The sequence below is a fragment of the Aplidium turbinatum genome, chromosome 14 (genome assembly GCF_918807975.1).
Source record: "Aplidium turbinatum chromosome 14, kaAplTurb1.1, whole genome shotgun sequence".
In the NCBI taxonomy this organism is placed as follows: Eukaryota; Metazoa; Chordata; class Ascidiacea; order Aplousobranchia; family Polyclinidae; genus Aplidium; species Aplidium turbinatum.
In genome coordinates, this window is record NC_137485.1 from 6,047,785 (window position 1) to 6,069,182 (window position 21,398).

General features: G+C 39.0%; 2 protein-coding genes across 2 annotated transcripts in view; one reads left to right on the forward strand and one right to left on the reverse strand.

Moving 5' to 3' along the window:
* Nucleotides 1-11,242: 11,242 nt before the first annotated feature.
* Nucleotides 11,243-21,398, reverse strand: part of LOC145782753 (arginine--tRNA ligase, cytoplasmic-like) — a 29,605-nt gene continuing 19,449 nt past the window's right edge. Inside the window, exon 16 of the mRNA XM_082594510.1 lies at nt 11,243-11,503. Within this exon, the coding sequence (XP_082450636.1) occupies nt 11,394-11,503 (110 nt within the window). The 3' untranslated portion in view covers nt 11,243-11,393. The remainder of the gene's footprint in view (nt 11,504-21,398) is intronic.
* Nucleotides 14,438-20,106, forward strand: LOC145782754 (L-fucono-1,5-lactonase-like). Its single transcript, XM_082594512.1, has 5 exons — nt 14,438-15,895; nt 16,157-16,260; nt 17,252-17,442; nt 17,963-18,140; nt 19,080-20,106. Exons 1-5 carry the CDS (start codon nt 15,750-15,752, stop codon nt 19,331-19,333), a joined length of 873 nt encoding a protein of 290 aa, XP_082450638.1. The 5' UTR covers nt 14,438-15,749; the 3' UTR covers nt 19,334-20,106.

Consider the following 21,398-nt stretch of genomic DNA (forward strand, 5'->3'; position numbering starts at 1 on the left):
TTTAAAAGTAGGTGGGCCCAGAGGCGCAGCAGTCAAAGTTAATCCAACTTCTGGGGGGCGAAGCCTTAGCATTACTGCATTCCAATTACTTCATATCATTTTTACATTTTAGAGTACACACGTAGCCTACGTGTCGAAAACTTTTGAGTTCATTTTAATTATGTTCTATTTTTTGTGTGTAATAAAGTATGTTAAACCCGCTAAGGTTACTATGTTTTATTTCTCTATGCTTTAGCCTACAGTGCTGTACAAAATTGTAGACACTTTGACAAGCAGATTTCTAATAAGTTAATTTTCTAATAAATTATAGAAGAGGTGGGAGTCAAACCCACGTCAATGTACTGACTACCACCGCCCTAACCCAATGCGCCAAGTCAACCGATGGCAAAGCTATGATTTAATTTAGCTAGAATTTGCGTTTTCCTTGGTTCTTCCTAAACGCAACATTGATGACGTCATGAACAGCGTAGCTTCTGATTGGTTAATGGTTCGTGGTTGGTTCGTAATTTATTAGAAATCTGCTTGTTAAAGTGGCTACCGTACAAAATATGGCGATGAACACACAAATAAAAAGAAACAATACACATTATACAGTAGGCTGTGCGCATATGCAACAGCCGCAGCACCAATATGCAAATATAATACTGGCATCAACAATGCACAGCTAATTACCACAAAGTTTCAATACCAGAAGTACCGGTACTGGTATATTGTTACTCGTATTTAGCAGTTAGCAAATTTATCCGGGAGTAATAGCCTGCAGTATTATGTGCATACACAACAGCTGCACCACCAATATCCAAATATTATAGGCCTACTGGTATCAAACAACAACAAGGTTCCTTCAACTGTCAATATATAGGTGACTGCTACTGTATTACACTTGAAATTTTTTCCTAAAAAAGTTAATAATACGATCATTGAAAGCAATAAATTCTTGGCAAATTGAGATGAGATCAACCTGATCGATCAAGTTTTTGTGAATGTGTTCTACTGTTCATCCTATGGTTCAAGTTCTCTTCGGTTAATTTGCTTTTTAAGTAATTTTTCACCAGTCTGTGGTACGAAAAAGACCTTTTTGCAGTAGCATTAAACATAGGGATTTTCAGGTAAAACTGTATCAGTTTTGATAGATTTATGTAAATGCTTTATCTATTTTAACAGCTTGAGTTCGTTTTCGAGAGAATTAACATCAATATCCCCATCTACCTTGGTTTAAGTGCCTTCTATTAGAGACAAAGTTGCAGCTAAAATTACTTTCTCTATAGGCCTATCACAATAAAACTGCAGGTTATCTTGGTCAAATCTTTCGCTACTTTTTCTAAAATATTTGGCTTTCAAATGTGGGTGGGCCAAGCCCACCCAGAAAATAAAGTAGGTGGGCCCAGGCCCACGAGGCCCACGTGGTTCCTCCATCCCTGAGTGGATGGTGGTAGAGCCACAGAGGACTTTTCTGCACCACTTTACGCCAAGACCAAGAAGAGAAAGCAATGCGTGTTGAATCTGTTACAGGAGTGTTTGGAAGCGGACTCTGAGCCCAAGTTAAGCGGATCCAGATTCACAAGCGGACCGATGAAAAAACTGTTTTTAAAACATGACACTCCCATTTCATCAAGTGCTACAATGGAAAGGTTGTTTTCATTGGGCAAGGACATTTTAAAGTCGAAAAGGGTATCAGGCCTAAGCGACGAGCACTTTGAAATTCTCGTATTTCTCAAAGCAAATAAACATATAGTCAGTGTTGTACGTTGACGCTGAGGCTAGCGCCGTCACTTTATTTTTTAGTTGACGGAAGTGATAGCGCCGTCAACTATTTTGCCGATTTTAAGCGTCACGCGCTTATATGCGTCATTTTTCGTTTGTATGGAAAATCTCGTTTCACAATGAGAGTTAAATTTTGTTTGACGTTTTGACTTTCGGGCTGATAGCAATGAACAATCTTTTTTGTGGCAGCTGTTCGTCTATCCAATTATGCAATTTCAAGTTTGTTTATCGTATTCTAGGTCAATCTCAGTCGAGAAAAGACGAAATCGTTTTTCGCAGCTCAAAACAGTCTCAAAAACCAAACTCGTTATAAGTAGTATACTTCCGTTTTGTGAAACCCTGGCTAAAATAGAGCTAGAAATTAGCGCTGACGCCGTCAATTTCTTTAAGAGCTTACGCAGTAGGAGCCGTAAAGTCTTTAGGCAATTCGCACTAACGCTGACGCCGTCAATTTATTTCATTGACGCGTACAACACTGCATATAGGTTACTGAGTAATTTTTTTAAATAAAATATTGAAATAATATTGTTGGTTTTGTACTTGTGCTGTTATATGTTAGCATGGATGGCGTAACACTATCATAGCAAACATTGCGGTAAAACTGGACTTGCATGCAGAGCTGGCCAGGTGCAGATATTTGTAGTGTAAAGGCATAACACATGTTATGCCCTGAGGCGCCACGCAATGGTAATTACGCAGCACTGTGCGCGTACCTGCCGTTGGGCGACGCAAGGACTGCTACGTGAGCGATGACTGAGGTTTTTGTGGTCATTCGAGACTAACCCAACATGGTGTCAGAAGTGAGATAAAATGTCGCATCAGATAATGTTACCAGATGCGTTTAACTGGCAACATAACGAGTGGGGCCAGTGGATTAAAAGATTCGAACGATATAGGCAAGCATCCCAATTAGCGTCGAAAGCTGAAAAAGTGCAAGTCAACTCTCTAGTCTATTTGCTAGGAAGCAGAGGCGAGAATGCTGCCAACGATGTGGTAGAAATAAACATTACGAAAACGAAAAATGTCCAGCTGAATTCATTACTTGTTTTAAATGTTCAAAGATAGGCCACTTTGCAAGACAATGCCGCAGCAATAAATACCAGGAAGTCTCGTCGATATCAGCTGATAAAGTCGTAACTAGTTACGAAGAGGAAAAGACGTCTTACTTAGGTGAAATAAATGAATCTTCAACGAGTAATTGGACCGTGCCTATTAGAATTTACAACGACGTCATTGATTTTAAAGTAGATACAGGAGCGGATGTTACAGTTATACCAAAAACCTTAATTAAAGATTTCCAAAAACTTCAATTGGTAAAACCTGACCAAAGGTTAGAAGGACCCGATGGACAAACATTGAACATTGTCGGATACTTCGACTACTACGTATCCTACAAAAAACGTGCGGCATGGCAAAAAATTTATGTTACATATTCAGGTAGCAGAGCCTTGCTCGGAAAACCTGCCATAGAGGAATTAAATGTAGTTAAATTTGTGGATAATCTCGACCTAGAGTCAGATAAATACAAAAAGGCATTCCCATACTTGTTCGGAAAATTGGGATATCTCGAGGGGGAGTACAACATAAAAATTTGTGACAATGCCGAACCTTACCAAGTGTCCGTAGCGAGAAGAGTCGCTATCCCTCTACTTCCAAAAGTTAAAGGTGAAATTGATCAAATGGTAAAAGATGGTGTCATATCGGAAGTTAATGAACCAACGGATTGGTGTTCAGGGATGGTCGTCGTCCCAAAGAAAAACGGCAAACTACGCATATGTGTCGATTACACTCAACTCAACAAATGTGTGAAACGTGAAAAACACCCGTTGCCCTATGTAGATCAAGTTTTAGGCCAACTGGCAGGTGCAAAATATTTTTCTAAGTTAGATGCAAAATCGGGTTTCTGGCAAATCAAACTATCAACGCAGTCAAAACTGTTGACAACGTTTATTACACCGTTCGGACGATTCTGCTTTAATCGTTTGCCATTCGGGATATCAAGTGCCCCAGAGTATTTCCAACGACGAATGTCCCAACTCGTTGGAGATATTGAGGGAGTGGTTTGTGAAATGGACGATATTTTAGTTTTTGGAACCACCAAGAACGAACATGACGACAGGCTGCGCAAAACAATGAGTAGAATACAAAAGTGTGGATTAACATTAAACGAAAAATGCGAGTTTTGTAAAACGTCGATAAAGTTTCTAGGTCACGTCATCGACAGCGAAGGAATCCGTGCCGATCCAGACAAGGTGAAAGCCATACGCGATATGGGTGCTCCAAAGAACGTAAGCGAAGTTCGAAGATTCCTCGGTATGGTCAATCAATTAGGGAAGTTTTCCTCAGAAATTTCAGAAGCAGCTAAACCGCTGAGAGAATTACTCACCAAGAATTCTGTGTGGGCTTGGACAGAGGAGCAAGAGAAGTCCTTTGTTAAAGTGAAGCAGTTGTGCTGTTCCACAAAAGTATTGTGTTTTTACGATCCAACAAGAGAAACAATTGTTTCAGCAGATGCTAGTTCATTTGGATTAGGGGCAGTTTTGCTTCAGAAACAACAGAATGGTGATTGGCGCCCTGTATGCTTTGCTTCGCGTTCTTTGAGTACCACAGAACAGAACTATGCTCAAATCGAAAAGGAGGCCCTAGGTGTCACTTGGGCATGTGAGAGGTTTTCTGATGACGTCATAGGACTGAAGTTTGTTGTCCAAACTGATCACAAGCCATTAGTTGCAATCTTAGGAGCAAAGTCGTTAGCAGAATTGACGCCACGACTGCAACGGTTTCGGATTCGCCTAATGCGTTTTTTTTATTCTGTTTTGCACATTCCAGGAAAAGACCTAATCCTTGCAGACGCACTCTCCAGAGCTCCGGTAGAGCCACCTTCCAAAACAGACGAAGATGACTGTCAGCAGGTCCACGCTTTCGTCAGTTCTCTTGTTGAATCGCTGCCAGCTACGGAGAGTCGTCTACAACAAATCAAAGAATGTCTGGCTGATGACTCAGTGTGCTGTGAGATTATGCATTATTGCACAAATGAATGGCCGACCTTAAGTAAGTTAGGCCCAAAACTAAAAGTATTTTATCCCTTTAGAAACGAATTGTCCGTACACGATGGATTGCTACTTCGAGGAACAAGACTAGTGATTCCCGTTTCATTACGATTGGATATCCTGGAGAAAATCCACGAAGGCCACATGGGAATCGTCAAGTGTCGCCAACGAGCTCGCGATTCAATTTGGTGGCCAGGAATGAGTAAACAAGTCGAGGAAATGGTGAGGAGTTGTGTTTGTTGCGCGGAACATTCCCGCAATCGGTGTGAACCAATGCGGCCCGCAGTATAAGAGCCGAGACTTTTCAAACTTTGTAGAAGATTTTAGCATAACTCATGTTACGTCTAGTCCTAGATATCCACAATCTAATGGCGAAGCCGAAAGAGCCGTCAGAACCATGAAGACATTTCTTGACAAATGTAAAGATCCGTACTTGGCAATGTTGGCTTATCGTTCGACGCCATTGAGGAATGGATTTTCTCCATCAGAGTTGATGATGGGCCGCAAGCTCCGGACAAAACTTCCATGTTTTCCCGACAACTTGCTGCCAAATTGGCCAGATTTTGCACTTGTCCGTAAACTTGATCTTGAGGATCAAATCAAACAAAAAAAAGATTTTGACCGTCACCATGGAGCGAGACCGCTACCCACCCTCCATCCAGGTGATGAGGTGTTTGTTAGAGACAGCAGTGACATGCAGAAGGGGGTCGTGAGAAACGAGTATGACGCCAAACGGTCATACATCATAGACACCAATCAAGGAACATCAGTTCGTAGAAACCGCAGAGCATTGGTAAAAATACCACAGGCTGGTGAATTTGATATAAGTAGTAGGCCTAGCGTGAAATGTGAAATCTCTCATTCTATTGACAATCACTTAGTTAACAACGAAGCAAATACGGAGAACAGCGACGTCCAATCTACAAGAACAAGATCCGGCAGGATCTCAAAACCACCTGAACGCTTGGCATATTAACTGCTTACGTCTTGTGTTTTTGGGGGGGAGATAATGTAGGACTATAGTTGTGTCTTATTAGTGCATATTGTTTTGATTTACCATATTTCCTTGAAAGTGTCTTACGATAGGAAAGTTGACAACGTTCCGCGAAGTTTCATGATTGTTTAACTTGCATACATGAGACTTGCTCACAAAAGCTTAACTGATCTTATTTAATACCGTACCCTATTATCTTCCCATGAACCGTGTGAAAACTTATTCTGTTTATTGTACTGTATTTGCAATGTGTGGTTATACATCTGTTTCTGTATGATGTCTTTACAGTACCTCGATGCTTGGGCGGAGATGTAGTGTAAAGGCATAACACATGTTATGCCCTGAGACGCCACGCAATGGTAATTACGCAGCACTGTGCGCGTACCTGCCGTTGGGCGACGCAAGGACTGCTACGTGAGCGATGACTGAGGTTTTTGTGGTCATTCGAGACTAACCCAACAATATTCATGTTCAGATTTGTAAGTAGGGAGACTGGGGTAAAGTGTGCAATGGGGTAAGATGAGCAACCCCTGTTTTTGGAAAAACGAGTCGGCGGAATTTTTTTATTTTTATTCTGGATGTATCACTCATAATGCCACTTCATTCTATGTATTTGTTATGTCCACTGAGAATTGCATTTTACAATGGCACGCAATTATATCAGATTATATTGCTTATGTCGAAAATTCGAAATTTTTATTTTTTTGCCAAAAACTGAATAACTTTATTGTTACACTATGTAAATCAAATCTGTTTTTTTGTATTGGTAAGCATAAAGTGTGAGGATATTCAATAAAACGTTCAGGTTGGTTAGTCTTGTAGTTTTTTTAATTATTTGTAATTTTGTCACAAAAATCAGGATGGGGTAAAGTGTGCAATGCTAGTTGAAGTGCTGTATGTTGGAGCAGTTGCTCAACTTACCCCAAAAGAAATAGCCTTAGCTTATTTAATGTTTGAACTGTTGAATTTGTGTTTTTTTAGGTTCGTATTGGATAAAAAAACAGTGTTGTGTTGTGAAGCATAATGCCTCGCAATTATACAAACAAACTGACAGGGGAATGCTTCAACGTAATCGAATTGCTCAACTTACCCCAGTTCATTGCTCAATTTACCCCATACAATTTATGCCGGGGTAAGTTGAGCAACACGCAAATAAGTATCAATATAAAAAAATATAAAAATCGCAAGGTGATAAAACTCAATCTAAAATGTAGCTGATTCACTAGTGCTTTAAGTTCACCCAATTAAAATTTTCCAAAACAAGCCGTTCTTTTGTAAAAGCGACTTAAGCAAAAAGGTGCTCATCTTACCCCACCCTCCCCCTAACTATAGTAACTATAACTAGTAAGCTAACTGTAACTAGTTACTTTTTAAAATTGGTAACTGTAACGATAACTCAGTTACTATTTTGGCCAAGTAACTGCAACTGTAACTCAGTTACTTTTGAAAGTAACTTTTGAAATCGGCAGCACTGGCCGAGTGGTTAGCGCGTTGGGCTCGCAGTCGAGAGCCTGCATGTTCGACTCCAGCCACTCGCACTTGTTGTTGTTTCTCTGGGCAAGAAATTTTACGATAATTGCCTCTACCCAGTGATCGATTTCGAGTAATGGGTAGTACCAAATCGAAGTCATAAGTAGAGTAGACAACCGGAAACAGACATTGCAGTCGGTTGCAGCGTGGGTCAGGTGTACGTCGGAAGGCATACACCGATGCATACCCAGCCAGCAAGCCCATATGGGCCCCATATACTATTTTAATGGGCTTGTGGGCATGTGGGTTTTATGTGGGTTTTTTTGTTTTTGCCATATGCGCCCAATATGGGCTTTCTTGCAGAATGTGTTGCTAAATGACAAGGTGGAATATAAAACTTCCAATCTTCAAATGCGTGATCATATAAATGCATTTTAAGAAATTTAGCCACATAAAATTATTGATCATGGGCTAAGCATGAAATATTGATGGGCTTCCCACTTTGTTTATGGGCAGACCATGGGCTGCCCACTTTGTTTATGGGCAGACCATGGGCTGCCCACATTTTTTATGGGCAGAACATGGGCAGCCCACATTTTTTATGGGCAGATCATGGGCTGCCCACATTTTTCATGGGCAGGCCATGGGCTGCCCACATTTTTTATGGGCAGACGATGGGCTGCCCACATTTTTTATGGGCAGACCATGGGCTACCCACATTTTTCATGGGCAGGCCATGGGCTGCCCACATTTTTTATGCGCAGACCATGGACTGCCCACATTTTTTATGGGCAGACCATGGGCTACCCACACAGTGATTCAAAGGTTTGTGGGCAACCCATACTAATATGATATACACCTCGATCAGCATTTGTCTAGACTTTGAGATTTTTTAGTTGTCTCAAACGACTTTTATTGATCTTTTAAACAAACACAAAATGAAATTGAACAAGCAAAATTACTGGAGGCACCTTGCTATGCATTGCGCAAAGCTCACTGCTTGCAGTTGGAGCACTTCGGCAAGGTTGGCAGTAGTACTATTTTTTGTGCTTACGTACCACAAATAGGAAAATGTCACATGGAGCTATATACCTACTCGTGCGTTGTTGATCAAAATAAAACAGATCATCATCGTGTGCACTGTCTGCAGTTGACGCTCTTGACTTACGCCGATTGAGCACTTTACTGGGGGCACCTTGCTATGCATTGCGCAAAGTTCACTGCTTGCACTTTGGCATCTGTCTGCAGTTATATACCTGATATACATATGGGCAGCCTGTATTAGATTTATGGGTTTCATATGGGCAGCCCATATTAGATTTGTGGTTTGAGTGTGAGCAACCCATAAATGAATATGGGCAGCCTATATGGGGGCAATGTGATGCCCGCGGACACAATGTGTATGGGCCCCATATGGGCATCTCACATGGGGCCCGTACATCAGCTCATATGGGTCCCCATGTGGGGCCCATATAGGCTTGCTGGCTGGGTAGCGCTCAAGTCCGCTTTCCCGCAATGCAGGATAAAGATAATAAAACAAAAACAAAAAAACTTTGCCTACCTTTGATTAATCAAAGTTACAAATTTGCTATTTGGAAATTGAAAAGTAGGCTACCGGTATTTAGGGTATTCTGTCTTTAAAGAATTTAGTTTTATCGACCGGTGTCAAAAGAGCGACATTCCCCAGTCGTGAATTTTACCTTCTCGTCTTTTGGTGTTGTTCAGTCTGTTCTCTGTTAAAGTCTATCTCCGAGTGTGAGCATTTTTCAATTCCCCGCTTATTTCATAATATACCTACCGGTAGTGCCTTTTTATCAATAATTGCCTATCGTGAAAGTGGCATTTGTGGGGAAGCGTGACCTAGATTCTGTGAGAGCGGAATTTAGGTTTTGAATTTGCAACGTTAAAATGCATTTTGCAATTCTGATAACTTCCGGTTAAATGTTCTCAAAAATATAAATTTGTTGGTTAAAAACATGGTAGGCCTATACATGTTACAAACGCATCAAGATGTGTTCCCCTCACGACCATCAGCACTCTTGATAACGTACCATGGCTGATCTTCATAGCAAATGTCTATTTATAGGCTACTAATCTTGAAAAAATAAGCTAACGCCATGTGGGCTAATCAAGCTATTGCCAAAATATATGTTGCTGCTTTTTTAATTTTTGTTTGTAACATTTTCTTTTATTTTCCTTTCTATCTTAAAATTTTCTGAAGGTGTTGCAATTGCAACCGTGCCAAATTTCTTTCAACTTAATAACTAACTTCGGTCACAAGCACGTTTTAACGTTCGCGTTGTGTCGCTTCTACATTTTTCTCGACTTTGGCTATGTTGACGTGTAGGGCTGTGGGCCTATTGTTTTGTTGTGATGGTCAGAAATGAAAACAACTGAACTGAAATGGTTCTATTCCAACCCCTGCCATTAGGCCTACTCTTTTTTCTTCTGTAATTACCGAACAAAGTTCAAGGGAAAAAACAACTCTCTAGCTGAGTGACGGAAGGGTTCACAATGACTGCAGCCAGCTGGTTCACAGGGAAAGTGATCTTAAACTGTCTACCGGTCAAAACACCTCATCTGCAGCAGCACGACCTGCAGATTACAAATACGCGTAGGTAGGCCTAACATCACCAACATGTTTTTTTTTTACTTCCTATCATCAAAGCAAAACAGCAACATCCTACATTGCAATCTATAGCAAGGGTCTACATAGCATAGCAACGGTCTAAAAAAGAAAAGGCATAGCATCAGGTGTCAATCAGCAGTAGCGTTGACAAGGGAATTTAGGGAGTGCTTTTGGACCCGGGATAATCTTAGGGGCCCAAAACCTTTCCAGAGGGCCCTGGAACTTGAAGAAACTACCCAATATTCTTCGGATATAGGCTAGTATGTTTTTCTTAATAGTGTCCTGATACATGGACCAGAGGATCTCATTGGTACCGAGCCCAAATTATCCTCTCAACGGACAACTGCAAGATTGGAAACCATGTTGAAATAAAACCACTTTATACACAACCACTTTATACACCACTATGATAAAGGTTCATATAAATTCACCTCAAAAAGGCAGTAACTTATATACTGTAGGCTACCTGGTAAACGAACAAGAAAAATTGTAACAATCAATTTACCTACCGTAGGCTAAACTGTAGGGTCTACGCTTGCCTGGTTTGGTTATTTGTATTCCATTGGTGCGGTCGTGTTGTTAAAATTTCCAGAATGTCTATTGGTTTTTATGACATCTTAAACGTATTGATTTCGTGCTGGGTTGGTCTGTGAACAACTTTATCATGATACGACAGTAGGCTATATGCAACTGATTGCTGAACACTCCTCATGCATTCACTTCTGATCCGGTTTACAATACTGGCACGTAAAATGCTAAAGAACCATAGTAGCCTACGCGATTTTAGGATTCGTTGCATTCATTCATTCTTTTGATTTGACGTTTTTTTCTAACAGCGTCAATTACTTTTATACATCAAGTTTTGATGTGAGTGCACAAAACTATACATTTTATATCATTAGGCCTACTGTGAAATCGAATTTTATATTTTTTTTTATTTGATACAAAGTGCATTATCTTGTTAATTTTTCTGTAGTCGTATAGTAGGCTAATGACCCTACTCAGTGCTGGATTTAAGCTACCATTAGACTAGAAAGACTAAAGCTTAGGTCCTCAAGATTTAAGATGTACTAGCCTACTAGGTATAACTTATTTAAAAACGTTCAAACGTGGCCTAAATATTTGAAGAAACTTTCATTTGGTTATGATATTAAATTTTCTGGCAACCAGTTCTAATAAATTAAAGTAAGTAGGCTATCCCGTAGTTATTATCTCTGGTGTCAATGAAACTCTAATGAAGGACAAGTAGGCCGACGCCACTGCAACTTTGGCTCGCTCTTCTGCTGCTCATGACTCTGACTAAACTGTAGCAACATGAACATAATCCACACTCAATTCAACAGAAAAAGAGGAAGTTTTTATTGCAAGATGAGGCGATATTTTATACGCCAGTTTGGTAGCATATGCCAAGATTTACCTCAAACTATGTTAAAACTATGCATGATGTATTGGGAAAAGACCTTTAAATATAAGACGTTGAAGACAATCACATCTTATGCACTGGACTGATTCCGAGGATCTTAAAACATTTATCCATTATTGCAGTGGTGGCTTCGCACAGCAGCAATCGATGAGTGTGAATTTTTTTAATGTTACCTGAAACAAGATTTAATTTTTTTTGAAAATTAACATTCCCTCAACTATGAGATTAGCTGCTGCATTGAGCCACGTAACTTAAACATTTGTGAGGTGAGCAACATCAATGAAACGCTCACTGCTTTTTTAAATTCTTAATTTTATTTTAAATTCTTAAATATGCTTTTTTGGTGCGTATGTTGAAGCGCGGGAACGTTTCAACGTTTTATTTGTTTATTTAGTTTCGGGAGAGAGTTTGCTTTCTTGTACCAAAGACAGGCAAGACACAACAACACAACAGAGTTGAGCATTATAACAATACATTTTACATATTTACAAAAACTTTTAACAATCGAACGTTTTCGGCTTAACCTAATCCCTCATCAGGAATCTGAAAATATTTATAAAATGCAATAAATTTCAACTTCATGAAGGTAACTAGCCAACTGATTGTAAGCAACAAGAAATACGCAACGGTTAAAAGCAATAGTGTGGAAAACAAACAGACGGAAAACAAAATTACATTAGAAAAAGGCAACAGAGCCTTCTAACTTAGTAAATGTTTAGCAGAATGGACGCGCCGCCCGCAAAGAATTGTTTGTTTAAATTTGGGTTGTAGCGTTTGATTAATAGCGCTTCCTGAATTTTTGTGTCAAATTGGGATTTGCCTTTTCGTAAAATTTACTATGTTCCTGTTGCTGACAAATAAACCATTGATTGAAATTGTGTCCCTTTTTTATTTGATGCTTGTGTCACTGAGAGCCTGCGTTCAGTCAACCGTAACTATAATTCGACAATCGGATGACGTCACAATGTTTTAAAAACCAGAAGAAAAAAGCAAACAAGACGAGAGAGGCAGATGACGAAGGGTGGTTTGCATGGACAGACACATCGTCACACATACTGGCAACATAAGACTTAGCAGTAATCAAAGCTATCTTAAAACTAGGTCCAGTGCTGTACACTGCTGCAGCGTTGCATGGAGTGTGTAACAACTGTATTTGCTTTGTGCAGAGTGTTCAACTAGTAAAGGAAATGCAATCATGTGTGTCACTGTCCGAGCAGGCTTTGCTGGAACAAAGGACAGAAAATTTGATGCACACCCATGATGAAAAAGTGAAACACAAATACAAAAGAGGTTTGTACCAGGGGGTCAAGCGTAGCATAGGCATGCCAAATGAAAGCAAAGAGATTAAAGTTTTTGCCAGGAAAGACGTTTTTCTTCTTGCTACGCTCCCATTAGTCACTTGTTGGTCACTCAAGCTTAGTAGAAACGTAGACAAGCGCGTGTGATCGCACTTGCAAGATTGGAAAAAAAGTTTCTTGCATAGCAGACTCGAGAGGTTTAGAGTGCCAAACACAAAAGCGTGACATAATTTGTGTTTGGACCAAGTCGTTATCCGTCACGAGTCACGACTGTTATTTGAAATCGCTGACGTCAGCAGATTCCTTTGCAATAGCTAGCTAGAAATAGTAGTCGAGCTGTAGCTCTGCAGCATAGGTGTACGAGCCGGGGGTGCAATCGCACCCCCAATCTGTCGAGAATTTGGGCAATTTTTCATATTTGGGCAAGAGTTCACACCTATCTATCCTCCTTAGTCTTCAAAAGGAGAATTTTCGGAAGATACAAATAATGCCAACCAACAAAGCTTGAAGTTGATATCTGAATTCTACACCTTGGAACAGGATTTCCTGGAATCGGAATATCAACTTTTTCACCAACTCACTCGCAACAGAAAAATCAAAACTGCTGTAAATGTACAAAATTCCTAATTTCAAATGGATTAGATAAAACTATGCCCCACTTTGCCAAAGCTGCAAAAATTCTAGCAACAGTTCCTGCAACTTCATGTTCAGCTGAGAGGTCTTTTTCCGGATTACGACGATTGAAGACATATCTGAGATCAACAATGGGCCAAACACGACTGTCAAATTTAGCTTTGTTGCACTTGGAAAGATCAACAACAAATAAAGTGGATGTCAATCGCATTGTAGATATACTGTATTTGGACAACAAAGTGGGCGAAACAAATACTTCTTTTAAATTTGTGTAGCCTATACCACCAGTCTACCACTAATCAGTACTTTTTAGTTCAGTTTTGCAGTTTTAGAGCCATGTACCGGTAGTACTGCATTCTACTGGTTCGTTAGTGTAGTGTCAATTACTCCCTTCAATTGTTTTTTGATGAATTTGTTGTTTTGCAAACTTGCATAATGGTATAGGCTACCGCAGGGGAAGGCGGGGCAAGTTGTGCAAGTCCCCGTTTGAAAGGAAATAAATAGCGTCATGAATCTTTAACGCCATTATTATATTTTACCTATAATGCCTTTGAAGCACGTGAATCGCAGTTATCAGTTTTTTGGGCAGGTTAGGCTTGATCAACGATGGTGTTTAGGCCTTTAGGATCTAAATTCGGATGCAAACGAAATTTTGATATTTTGGATGCACAGTAGAACTAGTTAAACTTTAGCAGTAGGGGTCAGTAGACATATGATGTAGTTGTACTTTCGCACGTAAAATTTTTTCGTACATTTGTTAGTTTTCTTGAAATTTCTTGTTCTTTAAAAAAAGTGTGAATGGTGCGAGTTGTGCAATTGATGGCGGGGCAAGTTGTGCAACTGTTCCTGTAAACCGCCTTTGTTAATTTACAAATGTTCTAGCCTATTAGCCATTTTTACATAGTTTCAATGTCTTCCACGTGAATGAATGTAAAAAATGACTAGTGAATGAATGTAAAAATAGCTGATTTATTAAATTGTCTGTACTTTTGCTGGCCGTAATATGTTGCTCAACTTGCCCCTAGTTAAAACGAACGATTTTTGTTGCTCAACTTACCCCATGTGCTACACAGCTTGCCCCATGGTGCTGCACAACTTGCCCCGAAAAAATAATCCGGGGCAAGTTGTGCAATCGTTACTTAAACTTGAATACAGTGCAAAATAATAAATAAAACCAACCAGTTTTTGTCTAAAAACTTGGCTTATTAGCATGTTTTTGAAATGCAATACTGTACTTGAGTCTTCGAAAAAGTTAATGAAATAAAAAAAAATTAGATTTAAAAAAAACCTGCTCAACTTGCCCCGCCTTCCCCTACTGATCATAGGCTACCAGTGGCTTTGTGGAAGTCTTGTCAGTTGATGCCTTATGCTGTTTTTTTAAGGCTATATTATTGCTTTTTCTTACATGTGTAGTACTTTTGTTTAGGCCAGTTGATTATATTTGGGCAAGAATTCGTTTGCACCCCCAAAAAATATGCTTCCCGTACACCTATGCTCTGCAGCATTCAATAACTGGACCTAATTTAACAGAATAGATTTGTAGCCAAGCTGAAACGTTACAGAATTTCATGATCAAGCTTACTTTTATAAAAATCTTGCAATAGCCTATGCATAATAATCCAATAGTAAAGTTGCAAATAAAAAAAATTATGTTTCACAATGTGCGCTACATTCTCCTTTCGCTTTGCTTCAGCACCAATAAAATTCTGCATATTTATGAAAATACTTTTACAACAATTTGTATTATTGTAAATTGTAGCAATATTTTTGCTTCCAAGTGTCTTTGTACTGATTTGGTTAGCATTTCTATTGATTGAAATTTTGGTGGAAAAGTTGTAAGAAAAAAATCCATTGAATTTACCAGGAGTTTTTTGTGATCAGATATTTATCATTTCAATGTTTTAGCAGTGATAGTTTTGTGTGGTTGCTTGTTCGAAAATGAAAGTAGCTTGATCAATACACACACCACAGCAGTAATGTGGCTAAAAAAAAATATTAGTAGTAGGACAATTTACGCAACCATTGGGGGAACAAACATTTTAATGTTTGAAATAAAGGGTTGGCTTAAAAATATAGCTACTGAATGCAGCCAAACATTTGTGAATCGCTATTCATAGAATACAAGGTATTCAAAACCTTGTGATAGTAATGAAAGGGGGGGATTGCTCTCCTAAGCCCCCACGGCTACTCACCTAAACCACAGATAGAAATTAGGTTCAATGTAAACTACAGCATTATGTTAAGTACTGTACAAGATAATACCTACCCATCCAGTAAAGGTATGAAATTACGTCATGCAAATGTTGATTGTTGAATCAATGTAAAATAACGATTTGTTGGAGTACCGTGAGATATAATCACTTAACAAGCCTTTTAACAACTTTCTAACCTTGAAACGATGTAAAAACGGCAATTTTTGTTGGCTGTGTGTAAAGTGTGATGCAAGGGTACTTCAGTCCTAGATGTGCAAACTAGTGCTTTGTTAAAAATGTCTGTCACCCCAAACTATCCTGTTGTGGATACCCATTTTCACTTGTGGGATTTGGACAAGTTTAACGTAGCGTGGCCACATCCGGGTGAAGAATTGAAGAAGATATATCGGAACTTTTTACCACAAGATTACGACAAGGAAAGGTATGAAACGTCTTCATTCCTTCAAGCTCTCATTGGTCACATGGTTTGAGGAACAATTGCAACCAGATATAGCTCTATATTTTCGTTGCCTACGTTATTTTCACTTTGATGCATTAAGTGGCAAAGCGCAAAAGCCTTCTCCTGGCAAATTAGTCACTTTTATACTGATTCAAGGTTTGAAGAGATTGAATTTATGTAAAAAAAGGCAGATTTGCTTGTCGGGTCATGATCCATTGAAAATGATAATCATTCCGTTCACAGGACAATCACTCCGATTAAACACTCGATCTTCGTAGAGGTGGTGGAAGGTTTGGAGGAAATCAAGTGGGTTTTGCAATTAGCGGATGAATATCCTTTTATCAAAGGCACGTTTTGTATTTTATTAAACTTATTTTAACATTGTTATTTCAAATTTGAAACGGGCCGATTACTCGGGAATGCCAACCAACTGTGGGGACGTTTTTTCAACTTGTTTTTACGAATGCAACTTTAACAGTTAGAACGCAAATTAACTAATAACACTTCGGTTGAAGTCAAGAATCCACTGCTTACTGTGTGTATTTAGGGGTATTCAGAGATAGTTTTGTTATAAAATCGTACCGTTATATCAACCATACATTCGAAAAGTTGTTTAATGTTACGAAAGTTGGCGCAATGCAATCCTTTTTACATTTATTCAACGTCTGCAGAAGTTTGAATCAGTGTAAAAAAACTAATTTGCTGGATCTGGGGTAGAAGTTAGTCTGTTGGCTCGAGTTATCCTCCATATCGCATCAATGACGACGGACGGTGGAAAAGCATTGTCAGCACTTTGAGTGAAAATATTGCTATCATAGCTGTTGTTATTGCTTCGCACACCACAAAGAAGTATTTTCGTTCCATCTTCCAAGAGCGTGTGTATGCATTGATTTGAAGGCATTAACCACGCAGCGCCCCACGTTGCATGTATGCAACAAAAAACTTGGGAAATTACATGACTTTAGAAGAGTATATTGAATATTTGTGAAAAAAATAAAACAAAAAATACTCTCAATTGACCCTGTATAGCCCAATGTTGCATATTTACGACAAATTTTACGGCTAAATAGTCTGTGTTAGTTGTATCAAGCCTTTTTGAAAAAAAAATTCACAAACTTTGAGCTTTTTTCTTGGGCGCTACGGAGATAATGACACTTCCTAAATATTAAAAACAACCCATCAGAACGATTTATAGCAATTGAAAGCCAAACGATAACAGACCAACTGCAAAAAAGCGCCCGAAGCTACAACTTGCTTCGCTGCGAATGCATTTAATTTTATTTCAAGCTATGGGCAAAGCGTAAAGGTTCTTGGGTTAATAATTTCTTGCATTAATAGGTGTTGTTGGGTACATTGATTTGACGTCACAAAGCTTGGAAAATGACGTTATCGAATTGAAGAAAAATCCAAAATTTGTTGGAATTAGAAAAATTACTAATCTTTGTAAAGACGCCAATTGGCTGGAAAAAGATGACGTCATCAATGGAATGAAGATTTTAGAACGTCACAATTTGACTTACGATTTGCTGGCAAGTAAAATTATTTACTTATCCCAGTTAGAGGAAATTAATATATTAACAGTTTTATGATGAAGTAATTTTCTTGATGCCAGCAGTTTATAAAATTAAGAAACTGAGCCTAGCTGTTGAGCTAAACTCTTTTCTTTGACGTATGAGAACGAACGTCTCAGTGCACAAAAACGTCAATCAGCCTTGCTGGGAATAAAATCAAGTGGACTTTGACCACGTCCGTTTGTGGCAGTGACTGCTCTTGCCCACTGCATTTCAACTTTTAACTCCTAACAAGTAAATTGAAAATAGTAAATTCCTAACACTGTTTATCGATGCATATTTTAAACCTTTTAGTTTTGCCATTTTTTCCTTTTATTGGAGCCAAACTCGTCTGTTTACTTTATTAATCTCTTCATGTTTGCGCCAACAATAAAAAATAAAATTGAGTTAAAGCGTGATTGAAGTTATACAAGAAATCTTTACCTATCTTAGAGAGTAAAAATCACTTATTTCACAACTCGATTCAATTCAAACGCAGATTAAAACCAGGCCCGAGTACGAAACAGCGAAAAGATTTTTGAAGAAAGCTCCATCAGGTCTGAGAATAGTCATTGACCACCTGGGGAAGCCCAACGCGATAGCTGGAGCTGAGAAAGCCTGGTTTGATGACATCACTGAGATGGCAAAGTATAAAAACGTTCACTGCAAACTATCAGGTAGCTAAATCTAACATCCGGGACTAATAAATTGGCGTTGACAAATAACTTCACTCCAAATTCCACTTCAGTCTGGGACAGAGGTTACCCAAAATTTCCTACGCTTGGTCACTTTTTCTTATTCTTGAGTGATGGCGAGCTGCATAATAGTTTTCAATAATATTTAAAATTGCAATGAAGATGACTATAGGGCCGCAAAATTCTTCCTATGGGTCATACTTTGGAAACCCCTGATCTAGGGCATGGTGGTTGAAGCCACGTTTGGCTGTCGATCTGACACGTAAAGCTTTCATGCCATTGTTGTTGGTGGCAATGATGAGTGGAGTCGGCTACATGGCCGAGTGGTGAGAGCACTGGTTTGGCGTTCAAAAGGACGTTGGTTCGACACCGCGCAAGAGCAAGTGACTGTGTTGTGTGTAATGCTTGAAGGTAGACACGAAAATTTATTTCTATCCACTTAATCTAAATCTTCAACTACCGGGACAGAATCCTGGAAGAGACAAAAATAAAAAGTGATTTCAGAGGCGGTGGGGAGTAAAAAGAGTCACCTCTTGGGCAGTTTGCACGACGACAATAAAAGTGTATAACAAGGCAGCGCTACGTGTTCTGAAATAACGCATCTCCCATTACCTTCACGCAAAGTCATAACTGCAGTTGCATATCAAAAAGAAACAGACGAAGCATAAGTAGTTGAGTTAGTTCGACAGGATGCATCTCAAAGTTGACATTCTGATGCGTCTGTATAAACGCAATGCGTTTTAAACATAACATGTTTGTGCTGAACTTTTATGAGGACCCTTGCTGCATGCAGGGTAGAACTGGTAAAATAACTGGTTTTGCAAGCTGGCCAAGCTGTTTGGATAAGTAAAAAAATATTTTTTGTTGAAATTTAAATATCGCACAGACACAGAATTAAAGCTCAATTACTGTTTTGTGCAGGTATGGTCACTGAGGCGGACTTAGACAATTGGAAGCCATCGGACTTTAAGCCGCACGTTGATCACGTGATCAAGCACTTCGGAATAGATCGAGTGATGTTCGGATCCGATTGGCCAGTATGCAAATTAGCCAATGCCGACTTGAAAGACGTCTATGAACTACTGGCCGAATTACTAACAGATCTTTCGCAAGAAGAAAAGGCGAAAGTCTTCGGAAAAAATGCCATTAAATTTTACAACTTAAAGCTAGACTAACAAACAATACTATTACAACATACGGTAACTAAAGTTCAATAGCACCGACTTGGCTGTGCAGAAAGTTCACAGGAATACGTTATCGTACTGGTGATAAAAATACAAATTAGCTCATAAAATATGTCAAATTCAACAAACGTTTACATTAAAAACTAAATATTCAAATTTGCATCATTGTTTTTGGGAAATCGTTCAAATTTTCAACAATCATCCAACAAAGCAAAACCTTTTGTGTCGATTGCTATTCAAGTCAGCAAGATACCATGATGATCAATTGTGTTTTCGTATGACGACTATTACTACGGTTACTTTTCTTAGTCAACGTCTTCATTAGTCACCATTGAATCTAACTTTCATTGCTTCAACGAGGTAGTACAAACGATGCAAAGCAAATATCGCCCCACCTCATTAATCCGACCAAAGTTAACTCCGTACACTTAGAGGGATCCCCTGATGATCATCATCAAGAGAAAATGAAGTGAAAGGAATTAGAAAGATCTACTTTCGATGGTGGGGAATACCGGTTCAAGAGATCAGGCTGTGTCTCGTACATGCCTGCGCCCAGAACCTTCATCGCGCGACCCCAAGACAATTTACTTTTGTAACGCTGTTGTCATGCCAACAAGTGACGCCCCACACCGATTGCATCTTCGCGGCAATCGTGCGGGAATCATAGGCCACTCTCATGCTTCCCAAATTGATCGATTGTCGTCAGTTTCAACACATTGTGACTTTTGAGTTACTTCAATGAACGTGACCTCGTTTGGTGAGTTTTGCGGCTTTTGGACTTTTTTTTTAGACATCAGTGACTTGAAGTAGGCTGCTACTAGCAACGGCACCAGTAACCGAGCTGGTATAATCTATCCTTTCGATATTAGTTTCAACGCCAGTGTCCCATCTATAGGTTCCAGGGCCGGATTTACCAATAGGCTAGGCAGGCTGAAGCCTAGGGCCTCAACGTCCAGGGGACTCGAAATTCGGTTTTGAAGTTTGTAGTTCTTTTAAAAACTTAACAAGTTTAAACCCTACCTAAAGTATATATATTAAGCTTTTCAAAGTAGAAAGTTCTATACACAACTGGTTTGACAGACTTTCTAAGCGAAATTAGAGATGAGTTTAATCAGCAAGCAAAAGCAACCTTGATGAATATCAACTACAAAGCTGTCACTAGGAGACAAAGAAATGCACCTGACGCTTTAAGTGAACTCTCTTTAAAGGAAAGGTTTAAAATAAATTCCTTTATCTCTATGCTTGACGCAATTGAAGCCAATGAAAAAGAGCTAATGCGTACAGTGACATTGCAGAAATGTTCCTCTTTCTTGGTAATATGAAAGCAACTAAGATAGAAATTGTACGAGGCGTAGAACTTTTAAAAGAATTAGCGTATCCGGAAGATGTTGACCCGAAACTTGCTGATAAACTTCTACATTTTCATTTGTTTGTGAGACAAACACAAAACCAAGGGCTTACCGGCACAGAAGAGCAATCTATTTCCTTGTCTCATGGAGACCTTTATGAAATTATGTGCAAGAAAACAATTATCACAAGCTTTCCTAATGTGGAAGCAATATGAAGACTGTTTTTATAAACTTAATCGTCACTAACTGCTTAGGAGAGAGATTTTTCTCGAGGCTTAAAAGCATCAAAAATAAACTGAGATCGACAATGTCTCAAGAAAGGTTGTCTACACTGAGTATTCTGTGCATTGAGAGTAACAAACTTAAACAGATAAATTTTGATGAACTTTTGCATGATTTTGCTTTGACGAAAGCTAGAAAAAAAATTTGATAGCCTAGTCTTACTCTATTTGATGGCTGTAACTATTTCTTATGTCCTCGTAAATAAACTTTACAGTTACTGTAACAGCTGTTTGATCAAGAAAATTAAAATTAAAAGCAAAACTGCCTTAACTAAATTTTTATTCTTTTAATTAAAAATTTGCACCCATGATGAATGTGGAAAATGTAATAAACAAAGAGTTTAATACACTTATATTTTTAACATTAAACGATGACATGTGATGTTGCTTAGAGAGAAATTCTGAGCTCAAAAATAGGGAGGGGCC

Coding starts and splice junctions, on each gene's coding strand:
- LOC145782754 (XM_082594512.1), top strand. CDS start 15,750: ATGTCTGTCACCCCAAACTATCCTGTTGTGGATACCCATTTTCACTTG. Junction 15,896..16,156: donor CAAGATTACGACAAGGAAAG/GTATGAAACGTC, acceptor TTCCGTTCACAG/GACAATCACTCCGATTAAAC. Junction 16,261..17,251: donor TGAATATCCTTTTATCAAAG/GCACGTTTTGTA, acceptor TTGCATTAATAG/GTGTTGTTGGGTACATTGAT.